Here is a 24,316-nt window from a genome sequence, read left to right on the forward strand (position 1 = left end):
CTCCCGAACGGAAATACGGGGGTGCTGGACCAATCGTAACGGCGTACCTTTGTCCTGCCACCAATGAGAGAGGGAGTGGGGATGAACCCGCGCCTGAACGGCAGTAATTCGAGCCAATGGGCAGCTGAGAGCTCAGGATGGCGGCTGGGAGGGGAGGGACCGGGGGCGGAGACGCGGCCTGCCTGCCCGCCCGCCCGCCCGCCAGCCCGCCCTCCCCCTTGGCCGGCTAGGCTCCTCGGCGCTGCTTGGGGTCCTTTCCTTCAGGTCCCCGCCTGCCAGCCCCCGCTGCGCTGTGCCCTGCCCGGCCAGGCCTGGAGCCGACACCACCGCCATCATGCCGGCCGTGTCCAAGGGCGATGGGATGCGGGGGCTCGCGGTGTTCATCTCCGACATCCGGAACTGTGAGAGCGCGGCCGGGGGACCCTGGGCGGGGGAAGCGTGGAATTGAGGGGCTCGGGGGTTACAGAAGGGCCTAGGGGATAGAAGTCCATTGGGGTCGTAGAGTGAGAGGATAGAGAGGCCGCGGGGGGAACTTTAGGGTGGGGGTAATGGAGGGTCTTAGAGTGTCTTACTGTGCCTCTTCAGGTGACGACACGGAGTGGCTAGAGGCGTCCGGGAGGGTCTTAATGAAAAGGACGCTAGTAAAGTCCCGGAGATGGGGCGTAGAGGCGTCCCCTGGGGATGAAAGAAAGCTAGGAGATCGCATTAGCCATGGGGTCAGAGAAATCCCTGATGTAGACAGAAAAGAAAGGAGGTGCATGGCTGGGTGGTTGGGGGTACCCTGTGGAGCGATAGAGTGGGAGGGGGCCAGTGGGAACGGGGAGACCTGAAACACAGGAAGCCAGGCTTGAGAGCTTGGGTGAGGGGGTGTCATAGAGGGGAAGGGGCTAGATAGGTCACCGAGGTGCCCAGCTCGTTTATAGTTTATAGAGAGGACTTTAGAGTGATAGAAAGTCCCAGGGGTTTGGGGAGGAGGGATGGGAAGGTGGGGGACTATAGCGGGACCCTGGTGAGGGATAGAGGGGCTCCAGGATGGAAGATTTCTTAGGAAACACGGAGGTCAATGGAGAAGGAACAAGAGGGGTTACTTCGAGGCGCTTCCTGCAGGTGGAGTCTTTGGAGAGCCTGAGACAGGGGCCTGGGGGGCTTGGAAAGGAGAGGATATTACAATGTGGGGGCTTAGAGGATGTGCCAGAAGCAGGAGAACCCCTATTTCAAAGAAGGGGTTAGGGGCCTTAGGAATTTGTGAGGAAGAGATCTGGGAAGTGGGGGATGGAGGAAGCCTGGTCCCAGAGCAGGGTCATGGGTCAGGGAGCAGGACAGGCCTGAATCTGGAGCCCTCTCCCATCTGACCACATCAATACGGGGACAGTGATCACCAGCAGGAAGGATGGTCGTGACTATGGGAGGCCTGGTGCCAAGTCAGCGCCCAGCTCCTGGGAGCGGGTGTTGGCGTTTAGAGCTGCCAAGAGCTTCAGAGGCTGTATCCGCACGGGCTCTGGGGTCAGCCAGGCTTGAGTTGGTGTCGGAGCGCTGACGCTTCCTAGCCCTGTGACCTTGAATTGAGGGACTCTGTTTCCTCCTCTGTCAGGAGGGACTGCTGATGGCACCTTCCTGATGAGGCTGTTGTGACGCCATATGTGAGTGAGGCCTTTTCACACATCCCAGGCTCTAGATAGATCTTGGCTTTTCTTCTGGTTATTTGGCTGGATCTGAGGAGTGGCCTCTGCTGGGTGTCCAGTGATGATTTGAGAGTTTAGTAGGTATGGAAGGATCTGGCACATAGTAGGTGCTCAGTAAACAGGAGGTGTGGAAACTGGTATCAGGTGGCAGAGAGACAGGCAGGGGTGTTATGAAAGGGGCGGAGCTTTGAGGGGTTGGGGGTTGGGGGGGCAGTTGTTAGGAGCCCAGTATATTGCCTCTGAGAGCTACCCTGTGACCCTTGGCAAGTTATTCAGCCTCTGGGAAGCTGTTTTCTTGTTGTGCCGACTCCATTGATAAAAGCATCCTGCCTCTGAAGGTTCATTCATTCATTTGACACACGCTTTTTGATCACTCGGGGTGCCAGACAGTGTTCCGGGGTGGGGGTGGGGGGGCTTCAAGAGTGCACAAAGCTTCCTGCCCCTGGGAGCACCCATGCCATGAGGGAGGTAAAAAATAGAGAACCACAGTGTCAGCTGATGACTAGAGCTGTGACAAAAAATAGGGAAGGGGAGTGGGGGAAGGGGGCCAGGACCTCAAGGGAGTGAGCCCTGCAAATTCTGGAGGAAAGAGGGGTCCCAGCAGGGAACCGGTGCATTCAAAGGTCCTGAGGTTGTGGCACACTTGGCGTGTGTTCAAATTAGAGCAGGGGGCTGGCGTGGCGAGAGAGGGAGGGAGGTTGGGCGGAAGGTAAGGGCAGAGGAGGGACAGGGAGCAGATGCTTTGTGTGCCATGGTGAGCGCTTTGGAGCACAGGAGGCGCAGATGCTGCTTGATGTTTGAAAGTAGTTCCTCTGGCTGCTGTGATGAGAAGAGACCCCAGAGGCAGGAGCGGAAGCAGGGAAGTTTTTAGGGGCCTGCACCGCAGCAATGATGTTGGTTTGACTGGGGCAAGAAGGACATGGTGAGAGGTGGTTGGGGTGGGGATCCATTTTGAAGGATCTGCAAAGGGACTGGATGATGGGGGTGGGGAAGGAAAGAGAAGACAAAGGGGTGTCCCTGCAGGACCCCAGAGGGAAGCCCTAGGACAGAGGGGACAGTCGGAGTCCAGGCTCCCACTTGGGGACAGTGGATATAGTTTAGCCAAATGAATCAGGCAGGGTTGGAGAATCAGAACGCCCCCTTGTCCCTGGTTGTCTCGTCAAGCGTACGTTGAATGGCTGGTAGGTTTCAAGTCTTATCATGGGTGCTGGAAACACAGTGGTAAATAGGACAGACTCGTCTGTACCCCCGTGAAACTCTCAGGCCCTCAGTGAGACAGGTAGTGTGTAAAAATCACAGCTGTCCAGCTCCCAAGCACTTGTGTACAGAGGTTCAGTCAGCGCTGTTTGTAAAAGCCAAAGACAGAAGCAAACCCACGTGTCCATCCGTGGATGGGTGGAGAAACACAGCATGTCCACACCCACACACACACGGTGGAATAGTATTCAGCCGGAATAGTATTCAGCCGTTCAAATGGATGAAAGTGCTGCAGACAAACCTCCTCAAACCCATCTTTCAAACGAAAGAAGCCAGACTCAAAGGACTCCATGTGGTAGGATCCCATTTGTATGAAATGTTCAGAATCGCCAAACCCATGGAAACTGAAAGTAGACGTGTCGGTGCCTGGGGCCAGGGGGTGGTGGAATGTGGAGCGACTGCTAATGAGAACAGGGTTCTTCGGGGGGGGTGCAGTGAGAATGTTCTGGAATTAGATTGGTGATAGCTGAGCAGCGTTGTGGCTCTACTACAGACCACCGAATGGCCTAGTGAGTGGGGAGCTGTGTGGTATGTGGGTTCTATATCAAATTTAAAACATGTCTTTTAGCTTATCGTTGATTGATGGCCTTGTGTCCGTTTCTGCTGTAGAACAGAGCGACCCAGCCGTACATGTGCATAGCGTCCCTTTCTCCTATTCTCTTCCTTCGTGGTCTCTCCCGAGATCAGATTTTTCTTTTGATTGAAGCGTAATTGGTTTACAATATCGTGTTAGTTTCAGGTGTACAGCAGAGTGATTCAGCCATTTATATATATGTGTGTGCAGGAGTCCCCGTCGTGGCGCAGCCGAAACAGATCCGACTAGTATCCATGAGGACGCAGGTTCGATCCCTGGCCTCGCTCAGTGGGTTAAGGATCCGGCTTTGCCGCGAGCTGTGGTGCAGGCTGCAGACGCGACTTGGATCCTGTGTGGCTGTGGCTGTGGCTGTGGCTGTGGTGTAGGCCGGTGGCTACAGCTCTGATTCAGTCCCTAGCCTGGGAACCTCCTAAAAACGAAAAACAATCATATATATATTCTTTAAAAGGAATTCTTTTCCATTACAGTTTATTTCAAGTTATGCTTTTTTTTTTTTTTTTTTTTTTTTTTTGGCTTTTCTAGGGCCGCCCCCGCGGCATATGGAGGTTCCCAGGCTAGGGGTCTAATCAAAGCTGTAGCCGCCGGCCTACACCACAGCCACAGCAACACGGGATCCTTAACCCACTGAGTGAGGCCAGGGATCAAACCCGCAACCTCATGGTTCCCAGTCAGATTCATTAACCACTGAGCCACGACAGGAACTCCCGTTTCGAGTTATTGAATATAGTTCCCTGGGCTGTACAGCAAACCCTTGTTGTGCATGTTTATTGTGTATGGCATGTGCAGCATTTTTTTTTTCAAGTGGGAAAAAACTCGCTCTCCTAAGTCCAGCAAGGGAGAGGGTCACGATGCCGAGAGAACAGGGACCCTGTCCGCGGCTGCGTGGAGGGGTTAAGCAGCCAAGGGAGGGCAGAGGAGCTGTGAAGGCAGAGGGACGGCAAGTGCAAAGGGCCTGAGGCCTCTGCGCTGAGGCCCTCGTGACTGGTGCCAAAGGGGTGGGCTCTGATGTTGCGGAGGGGGGCAGAGGCCACGTGGGTGTGTGTCCTGAGAGCATCAGAGAGGGTTTCAAGCCCGAGGGAGGGGAAAGGAGGGGTGGAGGATGCCGAGAAGGCCCACTGCTCAGACACAGCAGCGGGAGGAGGGGGGAGGAGTGTGGAGCCATCCTGCTGGAGGCTCTGAAGGGCCAACTGGAGTCCAGAGGGAAGGATCTAGAAGGAGATGAAAGGCAGGCTTTGAGAAGGAGAGCCAGGAAGGGCAAATTCTGCAGATAAGGGAGGGAGAGGAGAGGCCGGGCCCAGCCTGAGGGCGCGCCCCGTCCTGTCTGGAGGGGGAATCAGCCTCCCAGACACTTATCTGCCTGTGCCCTCCCTGGGGCCCAGCCAGGTGCTGCCTCCTCTCTGGGGCCTCAGCTCCCCACCCCCACCCCCAGCTCCAGGAGAGCCTGAGCGAGTGGGAAGGGGGGTGCCGGGCTGCCACTGTGCCCCCAGCTCTCCATCAGGGCACATTCCACTCCAAATGGTCACAGCCCCTGGAGCACAGGCCTGGTCTGATCCCTCCCTGGGTCCCCAGTTGTGCCCCCTGCAGGACGTGGCCCACGGGGATTCTCAGGAGGGTACTTGCTGTTTGAAGGAATGAAGGAATGAATCTTTAGTGAGCACTGGAGTTCCCGTCGTGGCGCAGTGTTATCGAATCCAACTGGGAACCATGAGGTTGCAGGTTCAGTCCCTGGCCTCGCTCAGTGGGTTAAGGATCTGGCGTTGCTATGAGCTGTGGTGTAGGTCGCAGATGCGGCTCGGATCCCGGGTTGCTGTGGCTCTGGCGTAGGCTGGTGGCTACAGCTCCAATTAGACCCCTAGCCTGGGAACCTCCATATGCCCCGAGAGCGGCCCTAGAAAAGGCAAAAAGATAAAAAAAAAAAAAAAATCTGTAGTGAGCACTGATTGCATGCCAGACCCTGTCCTAGGCCATGAGACTGCAGCAGCCAGCCAAGGGCCTCTCCCTGTGGTGCTCACATTATAGAGGGAAGATGGACCAACACACACGTAAATATACTATGTCCAGGTGTTCAGACAGGTAGCAGTGGCTCTCGGGAGGACATACAGCAGGGAAGGGGTGTGGGACAAGGCTGAGGATGGCGATCTCGTATAAGCTGGTCGGAGAGTCTCTCACTGAGAAGGTGACGTTGTAGCAGAAAGAAATTTGGTGGGTGAATGAGGCCTGCAGAGATCTGGCTGAGGACATTTATGGCAGGGTGAAGAGCCTGTGCAAAGGCCCTGGGGCAGGACTGTGCCTGAGGCGCAGGTGCAGTGGGAAGGGGAGGAGCTGGAGGAGGAGGCCTCTGGTGTGGGGTGGGGGTGGGGGTGGGAGTGGTGGCAGAGAGGGAGCTAGTGGATGGTGGAGGGCCTGGAGGGTACCCCCCCACGCCCCCTAGAGGACTTCGCTTTCACTCTGTGCCAGATGGGAGCCAGGGGGAGAGTCAGAGCAGACGGGGGACAGGATTTGACTCAGGTCTTCACAGGATCCCTCTGGCCGCCGCAGAGGGAGCAGAGGAATGAGTCCCATTCAGGTGGTGCCCCAACATCGGCAGGTCCTTGGGGACACCCTTCCCCTGCCCAGGGCCTCCAATTTAAGGACCTGGCCTTCGTTCCTGACTTCGGGGGCACCAGACAGATCCAGGCCTGAGCCCCGCCTCTTTTCACCTATGTGTGTCTGTCCCTTGTTGGTCCACGGTCACCTCAGCACCTCCCCTGGGCCAGGACTGCTGGGACCCTGGGATGCCACTGGGAGTGCAGACACACCCTCTGCCCCTGGGGAGCTGGCGTGGGAGGTCTTTGCAGCTGCGTTCAAGCAAGGGAGTGACAGGGAGTGGCTTGGCTGCTCAAGGAGAATATTTTCTCTCAGGGATGTTGCCGACTTTGATAACATCTAACCCAGGCCTGTCCTGTGGCGAGTCACATATGTACGTTTTTTGAAATGATGTAGATTTTTTCCCTTATCGCTGGTTTACAGTGTTCTGTCAGGTTCTACTGTACAGCAAAGCGACCAGTCACACATACATACACACACACATTCATTTTTTCACATTGTCCACCATCATCACAAGTGACTAGATAGAGCTCCCAGTGCCATCCAGCAGGATCTCACTGCTCATCCACTCCACAGGCAAGAGTTTGCATCTATGAACCCCAGATTCCCAGGCCCTCTCACTGCCTCCCCTCCCCCTTGGCAACCATAAGTCTCTCCTCCAAGTCCATGCGTTTCTTTTCTGTGGAATGGTTCTTTTGTGCCGTATGTTAGATTCCAGGTATAAGGGATATCATATGGTATTTGTCTTTCTCCTTCTGATTTACTTCACTGAGTATGAGGATCTCTGGTTCCATCCGTGTTGCTGCAAATGGCATTAGTTCGTTCTTTTTTAAGGCTGAGTAGTATTCCATTGTGTATATGGACCACATCTGCTTCATGCATTCATCTGTCGATGGACATTTGGGTCGTTTCCGTGTCTTGGCGATTGTGAAGAGCGCTGCAGGGAACATGCAGGTGTGTGTGTTTTTTTCAAGGAAAGTTTTGGCCGCAGATGTGCCCAAGAGTGGGATTGCTGGGGCGTATGGTGGGTCTGTGTTTAGTTTTCTGAGGGGCCGCCATACTGTTTTCCGTAGTGGTTGTACCAACATATGTACTTTTTTTTTTTTAAAGAATGTTTTAAAATCGAGGCATAGGTAATTGACTGTGTTCGTTGCAAGTGTACAGCGAGTGGTTCAGTGATACATCATTTCTTTTTCAGATTCGTTTCCACTCTAGGTTATTACAAGCTATTGCATCTGGTTCCCTGTGCTCTATAGCTGGTCCCTGTATTTCTCTTTTCTGTCTGATAGTGTGTGTCTGTCTGTTAATCCCAAAGTCCTAAGTTTACCGAGCCCCTTCCCCTTTGGTAAGCGTATGTTTGTTTGCTATGTCTGTGAATCTGTTTACTTTGTAGATTCATTTATGTCTTCTTTTTAGATTCTGCATATAAATGATATTATATGATCTTTGTCTTTATCTGATTAATATGATCACCTCTAGGTCCGTCCACATATGTATAGTCAACTTTTCCAAAAAAGTAAAACTAGGCGTTCTCGCTGTGGCGCAGTGGGTTAAGAATCCGACTGTGGGAGTTCCTATTGTGGCTCAGTGGAAACAAACCCAGCTAGAGTCCATGAGGACACGGGTTCAATCCCTGGCCCTGCTCAGTGGGTTAATGACGCGGCGTTGCCGTGAGCTGTGGTGTAGGTCGAAGATGAGGCTTGGATCTGGCGTGGCTGTGGCTGTGGCTGTGGCATAGGCCAGCGGCTGCAGCTCTGATTCAACCCCTAGCTTGGGAACTTCCATATGCCGCAGGTGTGGCCCTAAAAAGACCAAGAAAAAAAAAAAAAAAGAATCAATCCAACTGCAGTAGCTCAGGTCGCTGTAGAGGCACAGGTTCGATCCCGGCCCTGCACAGTGGGTTAAAGCATCTGGTGTTGCTGCAGCTGCAGCTCGGATTCTACCCCCTGACCTGGGACCTTCCGTATGCCGCGGGTACAGCCTTAAAAAAAACCCAGTAAAACCAGGGAAATTAACTTAAATATATTTTATTTCCTTTAGCCCAGTATGTCCCACATATTATCTAAATGGGTAGTTGATGTTTTTTCAGTGATTAATGAGACAGTTTGTGTTCCTTCCTCAACCCGAAGGCTACATTTTCATTGGAAATACTTGCTCTGTAATAAGAGTTCATAAAACTTACGGCTAAAAAAGAAGATTCACAAGGGGTGCAAGTCATTCCAGACATACTTTTCCAGTAACCAGGGGGAGGATTGGTTTTTAGTTTTATTATGATTAAATAAAATTAGGAATTCAATCCCTCAGGAACACCAGCCATATTTCAAGGGCTCAGTGGCCACAGGTTCAGTGGACAGTGCAGGGGCCACATGTTCTGAGCTTCATAGGGGTCCAGCATCAACAGCCTCCTCTCCCAGAACCCTTTTTTTTTTTTTTTTTTTTTTTTTTTTTTTGTCTTTTTGCTATTTCTTGGACCACTCCCGCGGCATATGGAGGTTCCCAGGCTAGAGGTCCAATCGGAGCTGTAGCCACCGGCCTACGCCAGGGCCACAGCAACGCAGGATCCGAGCCGCGTCTGCAACTTACACCACAGCTCATGGCAATGCCGGATCCTTAACCCACTGAGCAAGGGCAGGGACCGAACCCGCAACCTCATGGTTCCTAGTCGGATTCGTTAACCACTGCGCCACGACGGGAACTCCCCAGAACCCTTTTTGAGGACTCCATGCTGTTGGGGTTTTTTTGTCTTTTTTTTTTCCTGCTTTTTAGGGCCCCACCTGCGGCATATGCAGGTGCCCAGGCTAGGGGTCAAATCAGAGCTGCAGTTGCCTGTCTACGCCACAGCCACAGCCACACGGGATCCAAGCCGCATCTGTGACCTATACGACCGCTCACAGCAACGCCGGATCCTTAACCCACTGAGCAAGGCCTGGGATTGAACCTGCGTCCTCATGGATGTCCAGTCGGATTCGTTAACCACTGAGCCATGGCGGGAACTCGCCGGAACAGTCTTGCAGAGGGATCCTGGACACTGCCTCTGTTGCCGCTGTGAAAGCGAGTCAGTCCCTTCATGGTAGTCAGGGTTTGTTAGGAGGCCTTCTGTGGCAGGGACAGACCCACGAAAGTCGCCCAGGTTAAATGCTTCCAGAAGGCTTATCTCCCCCAGCCAGGAGCCCGGAGCCATCAGCAGTTCCCGGCCTGTGGCAAGGGGGTGGCCTCTTTTCCACCTGCAAGGCCCTGCAGCAACAGCTGCAGGCAGAAGAGGGCCTCGTGCCCTCCACGGCTCCCCAGCTCCCTCCAAAAACCCAGGGGGCTGCACAGTCTCGCCCTACTGCCGTGCTAGCCCCCCGGCCCTTGCACAGAGCACACTTCCCCTTATTTCTGCCTGATTCGTTTCATCCTCATCTTTTGAGCCTCAGATTCCAGAAGCTGGGCACCAGGACGCCTTCCTCCCCCCACCCGATTCCAGCCTCCCAGCCCCCAGTGTGTTCGCCTCTGTCAGTTTTCCCCATTGACCCTGTCAGCTTCCTCTCCACTCCAGGAGCATCCCCGGGGCGGGGCAGCTGTGACCATCCCTGAGCCTGACCCAGGGAATGTTTGAGGATAAGAGAGTCCTTTTAAGACGCCCTGCTGTTCTTGCATGCCTCCTGTGATGGGGAGCTCATCCCCCTGTTGCAGGCTGGCCCTGAGCAATGGAGCCCAGCTCTGTCACAGCTGCCTTCAGCCCCTTCTTCCCATGTGCTACCCTCAGCAGCACCCATGCACTATCTCTGGGCCCCTGGGCTCTAGGTATTTGCAGAGGTTTGCCCTCTGCCCAGGTGCCCTCCCTCCAGGGCCACGACACTTTCTCTTTTGAAGACTTGATGCTTCGTGCTCTCTGGAAAAATTCTTTTTTATGGCAAAGTCTATCACCGATACAGAAGACAATTTCAAATAGATGTGGGTAATTTATTTATTTATTTTGCTTTTTAGAGCCGCACCCGTGGCATATGGAGGTTCCCAGGCTAGGGGTTGAGTTGGAGCTACAGCTGCCAGCCTACGCCACAGCCACAGCCACAGCCCCAGCAACGCAAGATCTGAACCTCGCCTGCGACCTACACCACAGCTCAGTGTAACACCAGATCCTTAAAGATCTGGGCAGTTTAAAGACTGCTTTTTTGGGGGGGGGGGCACCTACTTGGCTTATGGAAGTTCCTGGGGCCAAGGACTGAATCTGAATCTCAGCTGCAGCAGCGTTGGATCCTTAACCCACTCACTGCACCAGGAGGGGATTGAACCTCTGCCTCAACAGTGATCCACGCCACTGCAGAGACAATGCTGGGTCCTTAACCCTCTGCAACACAGCAGGAACTCCTAAAGACTGTTTAAAGACACGAACATACATGTATTCCTTATGAAAATTTTATTTTTACTTTATTTATTTATTTATTTATTTTTGTCTTTTGTCTTTTTGTCTTTTGTTGTTGTTGTTGTTGCTATTTCTTGGGCCGCTCCCGCGGCCTATGGAGGTTCCCAGGCTAGGGGTTGAATCGGAGCTGTAGCCACCGGCCTACGCCAGAGGCACAGCAACGCAGGATCCGAGCCGCGTCTGCAACCTACACCACAGCTCACGGCAACGCCGGATCCTTAACCCACTGAGCAAGGGCAGGGACCGAACCCGCAACCTCAGGTTCCTAGTCGGATTCGTTAACCACTGCACCACGATGGGAACTCCCTATTTTTATTTTTTACACATAGCCAGCATTGGTGTTTGCTTATTTAGTGAAATGTCCAACTGCAGCCTAGTAATTAAATAAATTACTGAATAATTCACTCAGCTGACTATCATAAATTATTAGGAGACAGATTCTCATACCATAATGGTGGGATAGAAACTGATTCATTCTTTATAGGCAAAGGCATCTGTCTTCATGTATCAAAAAAACTTTACAAATGGGCCTTTTTGGAGTTCCCGCCATGGCACAGTGGGTTAAGGATCCAGCATATGGCTTAGGTCACAGCCTTGGCTCAGATTCAATCCTTGGCCCAGGAACTTCCATATGCCACGGGGGTGGCTGAAAAAGAAAAGTGGGCATACTAGCTGCCTTAAAGAAGTGTTTTGAAGAATTATTCAGGAGTTAACGTTGTGGCCCAGTGGAAACGAATCAGACTAGCATCCATGAGGACGCAGGTTGAATACCTGGCCTTGCTCAGTGGGTTAACGATCTGGTGTTGCCGTGAGCTGCGGTGTAGGTTGCAGACGCGGCTTGGATCCTGAGTTGCAGGCCAGCAGCTACAGCTCTGCTTTGACCCCCTAGCCTGGGAACCTCCGTATGCTGTGGGTGCAGCCCTAAAAAGCCAAAAAAAAAAAAAAAAAAATTCAAATTAGCCAAAATTAATGGAACTATGGCCATTATTTTACTTTGCCATATTCTGTCATGTGCTTAGGTTATCTTTGAACATTCTTTAAATTGTCCATGTCTGCTGGATACTCTCTTCTGCATCACTGATTACGTCACTGTAAAAATATAGTAATATAGTCATCTATAAATATATCTATTTGTGTATTCACACATACATAGAGTGTGTCTATAAAAAGCTCACAGATCATGTGTCCAACTTGATGAATTTTCATCTGGGCACAGCTGCATAACTGGTCCCCAGAGGCGGAAATATCCCCAGCTCCCTGCCCCCCCACCTTCCCCAAGGATAACCACTGCGCAGTCATCCAACACCATAGGTTAGTTCCGCCTGCTTCCTGAAGCTTTTAATCCCGAGGTGAAGGAAGCCCAGAGAGGGCTTTAGCCTCGGAAATTCAATTGCCACTCAAATATCCATCTCTCTGTGGTCAAGGTTCGGTGGCCACTGTGTGTTACACGGTCCATTTGTGAAAGCTGTTGGTTTTGTTTCTTCTGGTCCTTACAGCATTGCTTTGAGGCGCTAGGGCAGCCTTGGGGGCCTCTCAGTTTGGGAGCAGAACGGAGCATGCGCGCCAGTCTTGAGGGGGCCCCGCCCCCGCCCCGCCCCCAGAGGGAGGTGCCGTCCTGCCCCCCTGGTCCCGTGCCGCTGGGAGCTTCTAGGCAGAGGCTTGGTTCTGGCCGCCCTCGCCGGTGAACTGCTCCTGAACCCTGCTCAGCTTTCACAGCCCTCCTCAAATGTCCCCTTCTGTTGGCAGCCACCACCAAGGCACGAGGAGGATGCCCAGGTGACCTCCCTCCCTGCCCATCTCGCCTAGGCGTGCGGACTGGGCCCACTGCCTGCACCCCGCCAGGCCAGGAGTCCCTGGGGATGGATCAAAAGTCCTGGATCCGCTTGAGTCCCGGGTACCCCGCCTGGGTCCTGGGTACCCAGCATCGTCCCACTCGGGCCTGGCCCACAGGGCTCAGGAAACATGTAACTAATGAGTACAGCATCCGATGCCCTCTGGGGCCGCACAGGCCAATTCAGCCTGTCACTGGGGTGCTGGCCTTCATCACCTGGGTCCCCAGGCCCTCTGCCCCCTCCTGAGGACTGGGGGTGAGTGACTCTGTACCTCCTCAGACCCTTTTTATATCTTCATGGCTTTCCTGAGCTCAGGCTACGTGGAGTCATTGCCCAGAAAAGTGACAGACGCTGGCTCTGCCCTCAGGGGGCTCCAGGTGTGGTCCTGGGACAGAGCAGACCTAGACACCCACAGCAGCGCTGATCTGGTGATGTGGACAGTGTGGGAGCCCAGCGAAGGCCCGAGAGCAGGGCTACCCAGTTGATGCAGGGCGTGAGCTGCACATGTGGTTTTTAACTTCTTCAGAAGCCATGTTTTTGTTAAAAAGTAAAAAGGAATGGGCCAGATTAATTTTAATAATGGATTTATGTAACCTCATACTCCAGATAATTCTCATTTCAACGTGTAACCAATATTTAAAATTTTTTTTATTTCAAATTCCTTAAAATTATTTTGTATTAAAATAGAATACAAAATTATGAAAATTTTGTACAAAAAAATTTTTTTTGGCTGCACCCACAACCCCTGGACATTCCCAGGCTAAGGACTGAATCCCAGCCGAAGCCGCCACCTGCACCACCACTGTTGTAACACGGGATCCATAACCCACTGCACCACGAGGGAAATTCCTAATGTTTTAAGTTTTTCATGAAATAGTTTACATTCCCTTTTCTCTCCCCACATTCAGTCTTCTTTTCTTTTTTCTTTTTTGGCCGCCCCTCGGCATATGGCGTTCCCGGGCCAGGGATCAGATTAGAGCCACAGTTGCGACCTTTGCCACAGGTGTGGCAGGGCTGGATCCTTTAACCCACTGTGCCAGGCTGGGGATTGAACCTGTGTCAATCCCATTGTGCCATAGCGGGAACTCCCACACTCAGTCTTCTGAATCCTGTGTGTCTTTGCTACTCACTGCCCATCTCAGTTGTGGGAACAGCTGATCAGGAGATGCCAATCCAAGGGGGCTTCCTGGAGGAGGTGATAGCTGAAGTGGGGCTTATGGAAGCTTCCTTGGAGGGTGGGAATAGGTGTTAAGGCAGGATTTCTGAGAAGGAGAGCACATACCCTCGCTTGCTCCTTCCTTCCTTCCTTCCTTCATGCTCTTTTGAACCTCCCGGTCGCCTAGCAACATGCAGAAGGATGAGGATGGCATGAGTCTGAGCAGGCCCCATCTTTCAGATGACCAGACATTTATTAAGTGCCTGCTGTGTGCCGGGCACTCTTTGAGAAGCTCCATCATGATGCAATTTATTTATTTATTTATTTTATTTATTTTTGAGGGCCGCACCCCCGTGGCATTTGGAGGTTCCCAGGCTAGGGGTTGAATTGGAGCTACAGCCGCCGGCCTCCGCCACAGCCACAGCAGCGCAGGATCCCAGCCACAGCTGTGAACTTCACCACAGCTCACGGCAACGCCGGATCCTTAACCTACTGAGCAAGGCCAGGGATCAAACCGCATCCCCATGGATTCTAGTTGGGTTCATTACTGCTGAGCCACAGCGGGAACGCCTTGCAATTTATGAATGTGAAGTAGGAGCTGAGGTTTGACAGTAAAGAGAAAATAGTTACGTGGTGTGAGCTGTACCAGAGAGGACATTTTTGTGCGCACTGGTGACAGACGAATAAGGCATTGATTTGAAGGAACTGGCCAGGAAAGGCCTCTTGGAGGAGGTGATAAGAGCTGAGACCCAGATGATGAGACGATGACTGGCCAGATGAGCAGGTGGAGGGCGCAGCATGTGCAAAGGCCCTGGAGTGGGAAGGAGTGTGTGGTGTCCTTTGAACTGGCAGTGTGGCCAGGGCGGGGCCAGATGGCTTTGTAGTCACGGGGTGGAGTCCCCCCACCGGGAGGCAGGGAGGCCAGAGAGGAGGCTGCTGCAGTGGGCAGGGGGTCTGGATGCGGTGGTCACGGCAGAGGTTCGTGGGGGCCTGTTCTGAAGCTCAAGCCAAGAGGAGCTGGCAGCGGCTTGCGCGAGGGGGTGAGGATGCCCGGGTTTCTGGTCAGAGGAGCTGAGGGGACAGTGGAGCCTGTCAAGGGTGAGACGACACAGTCTGGCTGGAGTGGAACTGTGGGATGTGAGGAGGGACCCCGAGGGCGGCCGAGCCCCGGTCACCATCTGGTCAGATCATGCTCCGACGGGGATGCCTGGGCGTCAGGGAGCACAGAGGCAACATGGGACCTGGTCGAGGGGCCCGGGGCGACCCTCTAGAGTCACCCTACCACCACCCCTGTGTGGATCATGTCAGAAGTGCTGGGATGTCACAGACAATTTGGGGACAGGTTGAGCCTACTGGGGAAGGAGAGAACTAACAGGTTGTGGGCAGGGATGGGGAGGGACGGGGAGCTCAGGACCCCAGGGGCTGGCCCGGTGAGTGGCTGGAGTGGGGAGCTGAGAGCAGAGCGGGTTTTCTGGAGGCGCGGAGCTCAGCAGGGTCCCCATGGCAGGGGTGGGGGTCCTGGGGGCCGGCTCAAAGGCAGCCAGGCAGCCGAGCTCATCATTCATTTGGTCATTGTGTATTTCCTGCAAGGGCATATTTCAGCTGGAGGCTGGCACAGGGGTGACGAGCTGTGGGTGGGGATGCGAGCTCCCCAGGGAAGGGGGCACTGTTCAGGCGCCCCAGCAGGGGGAGGAAGGAGGGAAAGAGTCAGGGATCCATCGCCCCAGACTGAGCACCAGGCTTCTCCTCTGCGTGGTAGGGACCGATGGGCCGAGGTTCTCACCTCCCCGAAGCGCCCAGCTAGAGTCGGGCCCCAGGGTGGGGAGAGCCCATCCTTGCAGCTGGGAGGGGCCTTGCCAAGAAAAGTGAGGGCAGGTGGCACCCCCTCTGGGACCCTCCTCACCTGCCCTTTCCCCTCCAGGTAAGAGCAAGGAGGCGGAGATTAAGAGAATCAACAAGGAACTGGCCAACATCCGCTCCAAGTTCAAGGGTAGGCTGGGGGCCCACACTCCTGGGTCTGCGGGAGGAGCGGGCCCGGGGGCTGGGATGGCTGGGACTTGGAGGTGTGATCCTTCTCCTTTGGCCTCCCCTTTCCTCCTTCCTCTGGCCCCAGGGGACAAAGCCTTGGATGGCTACAGCAAGAAGAAGTATGTGTGTAAACTGCTCTTCATCTTCCTGCTTGGCCATGACATTGACTTTGGGCACATGGAGGCCGTGAACCTGCTGAGCTCCAACAAGTACACGGAGAAGCAGATAGTGAGTCGGAGGAGGGGCCGGGGGTGGGGCCCGGCCTCCTGGGGCTCCACGGGGAGGGCTGGAGGTGCAGGCTCCACGGCTGAGGGTCGGGATCCAGCTGAGGGTCGGGATCTGGGGTCCGTCGGCCCTGAGGCGCCCAGCCGCCCTGTCCCCTGCCTCAGGGTTACCTCTTCATCTCGGTGCTGGTGAACTCCAACTCCGAGCTGATCCGGCTCATCAACAACGCCATCAAGAACGACCTGGCCAGCCGCAACCCCACCTTCATGTGCCTGGCCTTGCACTGCATCGCCAACGTGGGCAGCCGCGAGATGGGCGAGGCCTTCGCCGCCGACATCCCTCGCATCTTGGTGGCCGGGTAAGGCGCTGGGGGTATGAGGTTCGGAGAGGTTGTGTCACCTGCCAGGGCCTCCCAGCCAGGACGTGGGAATGACACTGGGCTTGGGACCCCCACGATTCTGGTGGCAGCCCCACGGTTGCCTCCTCTGATCTCACCAAACCAACGGGACAGCGTGAGGCAGCTTCTGGACAAAGCCAGTGGGAGGTCCGTCTGGTTCACGGACCTCTGATGTCTTGTAAAGAGGGGACAGCCTTATGTTATGTTGGGGACAGACCTTCTGCATCTTCTCCATTTATTCAGCAAGAGTCTATTGGGCACCTGTGTGCAGGGCGCCATGCTGATGGCTCGGGGGTAGCCGTGACTGCATCCTCCTGACGTTCACGGTCCAGAGTGGGGGATAAACATTGATTGAAGGAGTTTCCGTCATGGCTCAGTGGTTAACGAATCTGACTGGGAACTTGGGAACTATGAGGTGGCGGGTTTGATCTCTGGCCTTGCTCAGTGGGTTAGGGATCTGGCATTGCCATGAGCTGTGGTGTAGGTCACAGGTGCGGCTTGGATCCCGCGTTGCTGTGGCTGTGACGTAGGCCGGCGGCTACAGCTCGGATTAGACCCCTAGCCTGGGAACCTCCATATGCTGTGTCAGCAGCCCTAGAAATGGCAAAAAGAAAAAAAGCAAACAAACAAACAAAAGAATTGATTGAATAATTGCAGGATGAAGCATGTATCTCCTCGCAGACGCATGCTGAGGGGCACAGGAGCACACAGGGCATTCGGTAGGGTTGCCTGACCCAGCCCGGGGGCATGGGAGGCTTCTCAGAGGAAGTGGCATCAAGCTGGGACCCGGGTGAGGACTCGCAGTCGGCCGTGGGGAAGGGAAAGGCACAAACGCCTGCGGGTCAGCCTGTGCGATTGTTCTGGGGCAGAAGGTCACTCAGTAAATATTTCCTGGGCACCTGCAGTGTGCCGGGCACTCTTCTGGGCGTGGGGAGACCAGAGGGAGCAGAGGGCAGTTGTGCCCACCCTCAGGGAGCGTCCATCTGGAAGGGGGATCTGAGGGCCAGATGCATAGGCCAAGAAATGAGTTCAGACAGTGACAGTGCTCTGAAGAAAACAAACAGGGTAGTGGGGGCAGCAGAGGCGACGGGGGAGGGGGAGGCTACTTACCTCAGACTTGTCGGGGAGGGTCTCTGCAAGGAGGAGACATGCAGTTTGAGATGGGAGTGAGGAGAAGATAGTCAGAAATGTTGGAGAAAGAGCGGTCCAAGCAAAAGGAGCAGCACATGCAAAGGCCCTGAGGTTGGCATGAGCTTTGGACACTCAAGGAACCAAGAGAGAGTGTCTCTGGCTTGAATGTGGTGAACAAGAGAGAGCAGGGGGAGTTTGGATTTTATTCTACTTGAAATGGAAGCAATGGGTGTGTTTTGAGCAGGTAGATGACATGGATGACTTTGTATTTTTAAAAGATCACTTGGCCTAGAGTTCCCATCATGGCGCAGGGGTTAACGAATTCGACTAGGAACCATGAGGTTGTGGGTTCGATCCCCGGCCTTGCTCAGTGGGTTAAGGATCCAGCGTTGCCGTGAGCTGTGGTGTAGGTAGCAGACGCGGCTCAGATCCCGCGTTGCTGTGGTTGCAGCTGTGGTGTAGGCCGGCAGCTGTAGCTCCGATTAGACCCCTAGCCTGGGAACCTCCATATGCCGTGGGTGCAGCCCTAGAAAAGGCAAAAAAAAAACAACAAAAAAAAAACTCGGCCTGATGTGGGAGAAGGAAGGATTTGTATTTCTAGCAGCTTGTGTCTTGCCTGATGCTCTTCCCAGAACCCAGCTTATCAATGTGGGGTAAAAGAGGAAAGGACAAATTCTTCGGGAATTCCCTTCACGGCTCAGTGGGTAATGAACCCGACCAGCATGCATGAGGATGTGGGTTCGATCCCTGGCCTCAGTGGGTTAAGGATCCAGTGTTGCCGTGAGCTGTGGTGTAGTTGCAGATGCAGCCCGGATCCCGTGGTGCTGTGGCTGTGGTGTCAGCCAGCAGCTGCAGCTCCGATTGGACCCCTAGCCTGGGAACCTCCATATGCCACGGGTGTGGCCTTAAAAAGAAAAAAGAAAAAAAGAAAAGGATATTCTTCCGAGTATTCATGAGCCAGCAAGAAAATAAGGAGCCACACAGGCCACAAGCTCAGAGGAGCCTGGTACTGGGAGACGAGCCGCGTGCTTGAGCCGGATTTGCTTAGGGCCTTGGCGGCACTGTGAGAACCGGGGTATTGGTTTGGGGGCCCCGCAGCCTCTGGGAATAGAAGACAAAGCTTGTGCAAGCAGAGGCTCCAGAGACTCCACTTCAAAGTGAGGGTGACCTAGAAATAAATCCCTTTAGGGATCCTGAGCAAAATTACCCGTTTCAAACCTTGGCATGGAACAGCCCACACACAGGTTTTCAGCCCGATTTTCACAGATTCTTAAGCCAAGTGTTAATTTAAAGTGCTGCAAGCTGGGAGTTCCCACTGTGGCTCAGTGGGTTAAGAACCCAGCATGGTATCTGTAAGGACATGGGTTCCATCCCTGGCCTCGCTTGGTGGGTTAAGGATCTGGCATTGCTGCGAGCTGTGGCATAGGTCTCAGATGTGGCTTCGATCAAGTGGCTGTGGCTGTGGTGTAGGCTGGCAGCTGCAGCTCCGATTCGACCCTGGGAACTTGCACATGCTGCTGCTGCAGGCCTTTAAAAAAAAAAAAAAAAAAAAAAAAAAAAGAATCGTGGAAAAGAGAGACAGCCTAACAACACTGTGTAGAGTTCTAGAAAGAGAGAAGGGAGCGTATGTGACAGAGGCAGTGTTTGAACAGATGATGGCTAAGAATATTCCAGAACCAATGAAAGAGCCTGATCTTCAGACTCAAGTGGCCCAGAAATCGCAAGCAGAAGTAGAGACTGAGGGGGTGCCAGGCATGGGGGCAGGGAGACCATTGGGACGTCAGCTGCCATCTGGTCAGAGCTGGTGGTGGCTGTAGCCAGTGAAAATAATTTCCAAAGGGATATGTTTTGGAAGGAGAGATGACTGTACAGATTGTATTTGGTGTAAGAGGAAAAGAGAAGGGAATGATTGGGGAAATGGAGGGAGAGCTGGATGAGGGAGTGGAGGATCCTGAGCTGTGTTTGACTGGGTTGAATTTGAGGTGCCTAGTAGACAAAGCAAAAATAAGAGAAGGAGTTCCCTTGTGGTACAGTGGGTTAAGGACCTGGCATTGTCACTGCAGCAGCTCAGGTTGCTACTGTGGTGTGGGTTTGACCCCTGGCCTGGGAATTTTTACATGCTTCAGGTGTGGCCAAAATGTTTTTGTCTTTTTAAGGCCGCACCCGTGGCATACGAAGTTTCCAGGCCAGGGGTTGAATTAGAGCTGTAGCTGCCGGCCTACGCCACAGCCACAGCAATGCCAGATCCAAGCCGCGTCTGCAGCCTACACTGCAGCTCATGGCAATGCCAGATCCTTAACCCACTGAGCGAGGCCAGGGATCAAACCTGTGTCTTCACGGATACTGGTCGGGTTTGTTATCACTGAGCCACAATGGGAACTCCCTATATTCTTTTTTTTTTTTTAATCTAACTGGACGCATCCAAAATATTTTTGTTTTGACATTGGATCAACATACAGATTATCTAGTGTTTTTTGCCCTCAGTCTTTGAAACTGGTGGTCATTTACGTTGCATCTGTTCGGACTCCCTCTGTTCAAGTGCTCAGTCACTCCGTGTAGCCAGGGGTCCCTGGACGGGACAGCACATGCTGGGTGGTAACAAAAGCCATGACCAGATGAGGTCCCTCGGCAACGATCCGGCCAGAGGAGATGAGACTGAAGGTGGGGGGCCGGGGCAGCCCCGCGGGGCGAGGTCTGGCCAGGGAGATGGGCGAAGGTGCAGGATGGGCTGGGGCTCGGAGAAGACACTTGCACGGAGGGGGAGTGGGTTAAGGATCCGGCGTGGCTGAGGCTGTGATGTAGGCCAGCGGCTGCAGCTCCAAGTGGACCCCTAGCCTGAGAACCGCCATATGCTGCAGGGGCGGCCCTAGAAAGACAAAAAGAGAAAGAAAAAGATGAGGACAGCCGTTGCCTTTGGCGGGGGTGAGTCAGGTGTTCCGTCACCTGGGTGGGGAGAACTGGGTGCCTCTGAGGGCTGAGAAAGAGGCCAGTGTGACAGACACACCTGAGCCCAGGGACTGTCCCTGTGATGTCCTTTTCACAGGAGGGAGCGGCTGCTGAGGGGCCGTGCTCTGCCAACGCCGCAGGCCAGGCTGGGCTTGTCTGACTAGAGGCCGGGCTCTCAATCCTGGAAACTTGGCCTTGACAGTGACTGCGGCACAGAGGAACTGTTCTTTTAGGTAGATTTCGTTTTGTTTTTTCTAGTCATTTTTATTTTTTCCATTATAGCTGGTTTGAGGTGTTATTTTGTTGTTGTTGTTTTGTCTTTTGTCTTTTGTCCTTTTTAGGGCTGCACCCACCACACAGGCTAGGGGTCTAAGTGGAGCTGTAGCTGCATCTGCAACCCACACCACAGCTCACAGCGATGCTGGATCCTCAACCCACTGAGCAAGGCCAGGGATCAAACCCGCAACCTCATGGTTCCTAGTCGGATTCGTTAACCACTGAGCCACGACGGGAACGCCCCAAGATTTCTTTGTCTTTTTGCTATTTCTTTGGGCTGCTCCCGCAGCATGTGGAGGTTCCCAGGCTAGGGGTCGAATTGGAGCTGTAGCCACCAGCCTACGCCAGAGCCACAGCAAACTTGGGATCCAAGCCGCATCTGCAACCTACACCACAGCTCACGGCAACACCAGATCCTCAGCCCACTAAGCAGGGCCAGGGATCGAACCCTCAACCCCATGGTTCCTAGTTGGATTCGTTAACCACTGAGCCACGACAGGAGCTCCCATGATTTTATTTGTTAATTGAAGCACAGTTGCTTTACAGTGTCGTGTTCGTTTCTGCTGTACAGCAGAGTGACTCAGTTATCTGCAGGCGTTCTTTGCCGTATTCTTTTCCATGAGGGTTTAGAAGAGGATGGGAATATAGTTCCCTGTGCTACACACTTGGAGCTTGTTGCTGAGCCATCCTGTAGCTACTGGTTGGCATCTGCTAACCCCAAACTCCCAATCCCACGCTCCCTCCTCTCCCTCCCCCTCGGCAACCACACGTCTCCTCTCCATGTCTCTGGGTCTGTTTCTGTTTCACAGGTATGTCTGTGTTGCGTTTAACCATTGCAAAGTGTACAATTTAGTGGTCTTTAGTACAGTCAGTGTTGGACAACCACCACCCCTAATTCCAGAACATTTCCATCAGCCCCCCCCCCCCATGAAGCCCCCAACCCCTCAGGAGTCTCGCCTCATCCCCTCTCTCCCCAGCCCCCGGCAACCTCTCATCTGCTTTGTGTCTCTAAAGATTTGCAGATTCCAGACATTTCAGGTAAATGGACTTGCACGATATGCAGCCTTTGTGTCCAGCTTCCCTTCTCTTGCGTAACCTTTTGGAGCTTCATCCGTGGCACAGTATGTGTCAGGGCTTCATTCCTTTTTTATGAGCCAGTAATATTCCGCTATAGCATGGACCACTTTTTGTTTATGCTGTCCTCACTAAGGTGCCCTCTTGTGGCCGTGATGCATAATGCACACATTTGTGTAACTTTGGTTCTCTGGCGCAGCTGCTTGAGCAGGGAATGGTGGGGTCCTGATTCAAAAAGAAAAAGGAGGGAGTTCCTGCCGTGGCTCAGTGGTTAACGAAGCCGACTAGGAGCCATGAAGTTGCAGGTTCGATCCCTGGCCTTGCTCAGTGGGTTAAGAATCTGGTGTTGCCGTGAGCTGTGGTGTAGGTCGCAGACTCAGCTCGGATCCCGCATTGCTGTGTCTCTGGCATAGGCCGGTGGCTACAGCTCTGATTAGACCCCTAGCCTGGGAACCTCCATATGCCGCAGGAGCGGCCCAAGAAATGGCAGAAAGACAAAAAAAAAGAAAAAGAAAACAACCACAGTTGATCAGGCCTTCTGCCAGGTGCCCTGAGTTTGGTCGTGCTAATTTTCCTGTATGTTCCATCCTTGGCAGCCCCCACACCCATATGATGTACTTTTTCAGCGTTACCTGCATAGTATCACGGACTCTGTAACTTAACCAAGCTGATCAGCAGCTCTTATTCCTTAATTTGGGATTCGCCCGGAGGTCTCCTGACCTGTTGGTGAAGTTGATAATAGAATCCACCTCCTCAGAGGGCCACGGTGAGGATTAAACGTGTTGATACGTAGAAGCTCTTGGAGTTCTCGTTGTGGCTCAGCGGGTTAAGAAACCAGCTAGTATCCATGAGGACACGGGTTCGATCCCTGGCCTCACTCAGTGGGTTAGGGATCTGGCGTTGCTGTGGCTGTGGCATAGGCCGGCAGCTGCAGCTCCAATTGGACCCCCAGCCTGGGAACTCCCATATGCAGCGTGTGTGGACCTAAAAAGACCCAAAAAAAAAGAAAAAAAGAAAAGAAAGTAATGCTCTCCATGAAGCCGGGAACTGGGTACTGACCGGGCAGGGACTGAGCCCTCTGGGAGGGCACACCGCTGGCCACCGGGCTCTGTGCTAACCAAGTACCTACCTATTCAGTTTCCTGGGGCCTCCGTAAACGGCCACCAGCTTCAGGGCTCAAGGCGCACATTGGTTCTCTCACAGTCCTGGAGGTCAGAGGTCCACAGTGAGCTCACTGGGTTACAATCGAGGTGTCAGCAGGACCGGTGCCCTTGGGGAGAATCTGTCTCTGGCCTCTGCCAGCTTCTAGGGGCCGCCTGCAACCCTCAGCTCACGGCCTCTTCCACCTTGGATTGGCAGCAAAGCATCTTCTGTCCGATCTCTGTATCTGTCTTTCCGTCTCTGACTCCGATCCTCCTCCTCCTCCTCCGCTCTGCTAAGGACCCTTGCGATTACCTCTAGGGCCACCTGGGTCACCTGGGGTCATCTCAATGGCCCTGATGCAACCACATCTGCCAAGTCCCTCTGATTGAAGGGGAATGCACGCAGAGGTTCTGGACATCAGGATGTGGTTGTCTTGGGGGGGCCTTATTCAGCCCACCCCAGTGTTTGACAAGCTTCCTCTGCTCTGAAGAGGGGACTCAGGTTCCCATTTTACAGAGGATAACATGGAGGCTCAGAGAAGGAAAAGGACTCACAGAGGCCACACAGCCCTATGGGTCCAGGGCCCCCCCCCGACTGTCTTCCCTGGGGGTCTGATTAACAGGTCGCCTTCCTCTCTGTTTGCTATTGAACTTGGGTCCCCCTTACCAACCCCTCTTCTTGCCCAGGTCCCTACACAGCAAATGGTTTCACCACCTGCCAGGTCCCTCGGATCAGAACCTTGAGGGTCACTTCGTTCCCTCTTTCATCCCCACCACCTCATGGGAAAAAATATATCAGGGTAGGAGTTCCCTGGTGGCTCGGTGGGATAAGGATCTGGCGTTGTCACTGCTGTGGCTTGAGTTGCTGCTGTGATTCAGCTTTAGCTCCTGGCCCTGGAACCTCCATGTGCCTTGGGCGCCGCCAAAAAAAAAAAAAAAAAAAAGCCAAAAATGGTTCTTGGTGGAACCCCTTCTCATCTGCACAGCTACAGCCGGGTCTGAGGCACTGTCCTTTCCTGCCTGGACGATTGCTCTCACCCGCCTCTGTCCTCCTGCTTGTGTCCTCCCCCCTGCAGTCTCTTCTCACACAGCAGCAGAGGGACCCACATCTTCTTGGGTTCTAGTCAGGTTCTTAACCTGCTGAACTACAGTGGGAACTCCGAGTGGTAGCTTTTACTGCTGTCGCCTGCGTGTCATAGTCTTTCCTCTCAATTTTCTCTTTACCTGGTGCCTTATCAGAAAGACCGACCTCCAAAATAGCATCCTGGGGGCGTTCCCATCATGGCGCAGCAGAAACAAACCTGATTAGTATCCATGAGGATGCAGGTTCGATCCCTGGCCTCGCTCAGTGGGTTAAGGATCCGGCGTTGCCGTGAGCTGTGGTGTAGGTCACAGACGCGGCTTGGATCCTGTGTTGCTGTGGCTGTGGTGTAGGCCGGCAGCTGCAGCTCCGATTGGACCCCTAGCCTGGGAGCCTCCATATGCCACGTGTGCGGCCCTAAAAACAAAAACAAAAAAATAAAGGGCATGCTGGGAGCTTCTGCCCTTGTTTGCTGTGTAGCAGCCTGGACAGCACTGTTCCTC

General features: G+C 53.8%; 1 protein-coding gene across 2 annotated transcripts in view; it reads left to right on the plus strand.

Moving 5' to 3' along the window:
• AP2A1 (adaptor related protein complex 2 alpha 1 subunit) overlaps positions 173 to 24,316 on the plus strand; it is a 37,370-nt gene continuing 13,226 nt past the window's right edge. For both annotated transcript variants that reach the window (XM_021094758.1, XM_021094760.1), the window contains exons 1-4: positions 173 to 401; positions 15,435 to 15,503; positions 15,627 to 15,769; positions 15,931 to 16,124. In XM_021094758.1, coding sequence (XP_020950417.1) covers positions 335 to 401; positions 15,435 to 15,503; positions 15,627 to 15,769; positions 15,931 to 16,124 — 473 coding nt within the window. In that variant the 5' untranslated portion in view covers positions 173 to 334. The remainder of the gene's footprint in view (positions 402 to 15,434; positions 15,504 to 15,626; positions 15,770 to 15,930; positions 16,125 to 24,316) is intronic.

Source organism: Sus scrofa, chromosome 6 (genome assembly GCF_000003025.6).
Source record: "Sus scrofa isolate TJ Tabasco breed Duroc chromosome 6, Sscrofa11.1, whole genome shotgun sequence".
In the NCBI taxonomy this organism is placed as follows: Eukaryota; Metazoa; Chordata; class Mammalia; order Artiodactyla; family Suidae; genus Sus; species Sus scrofa.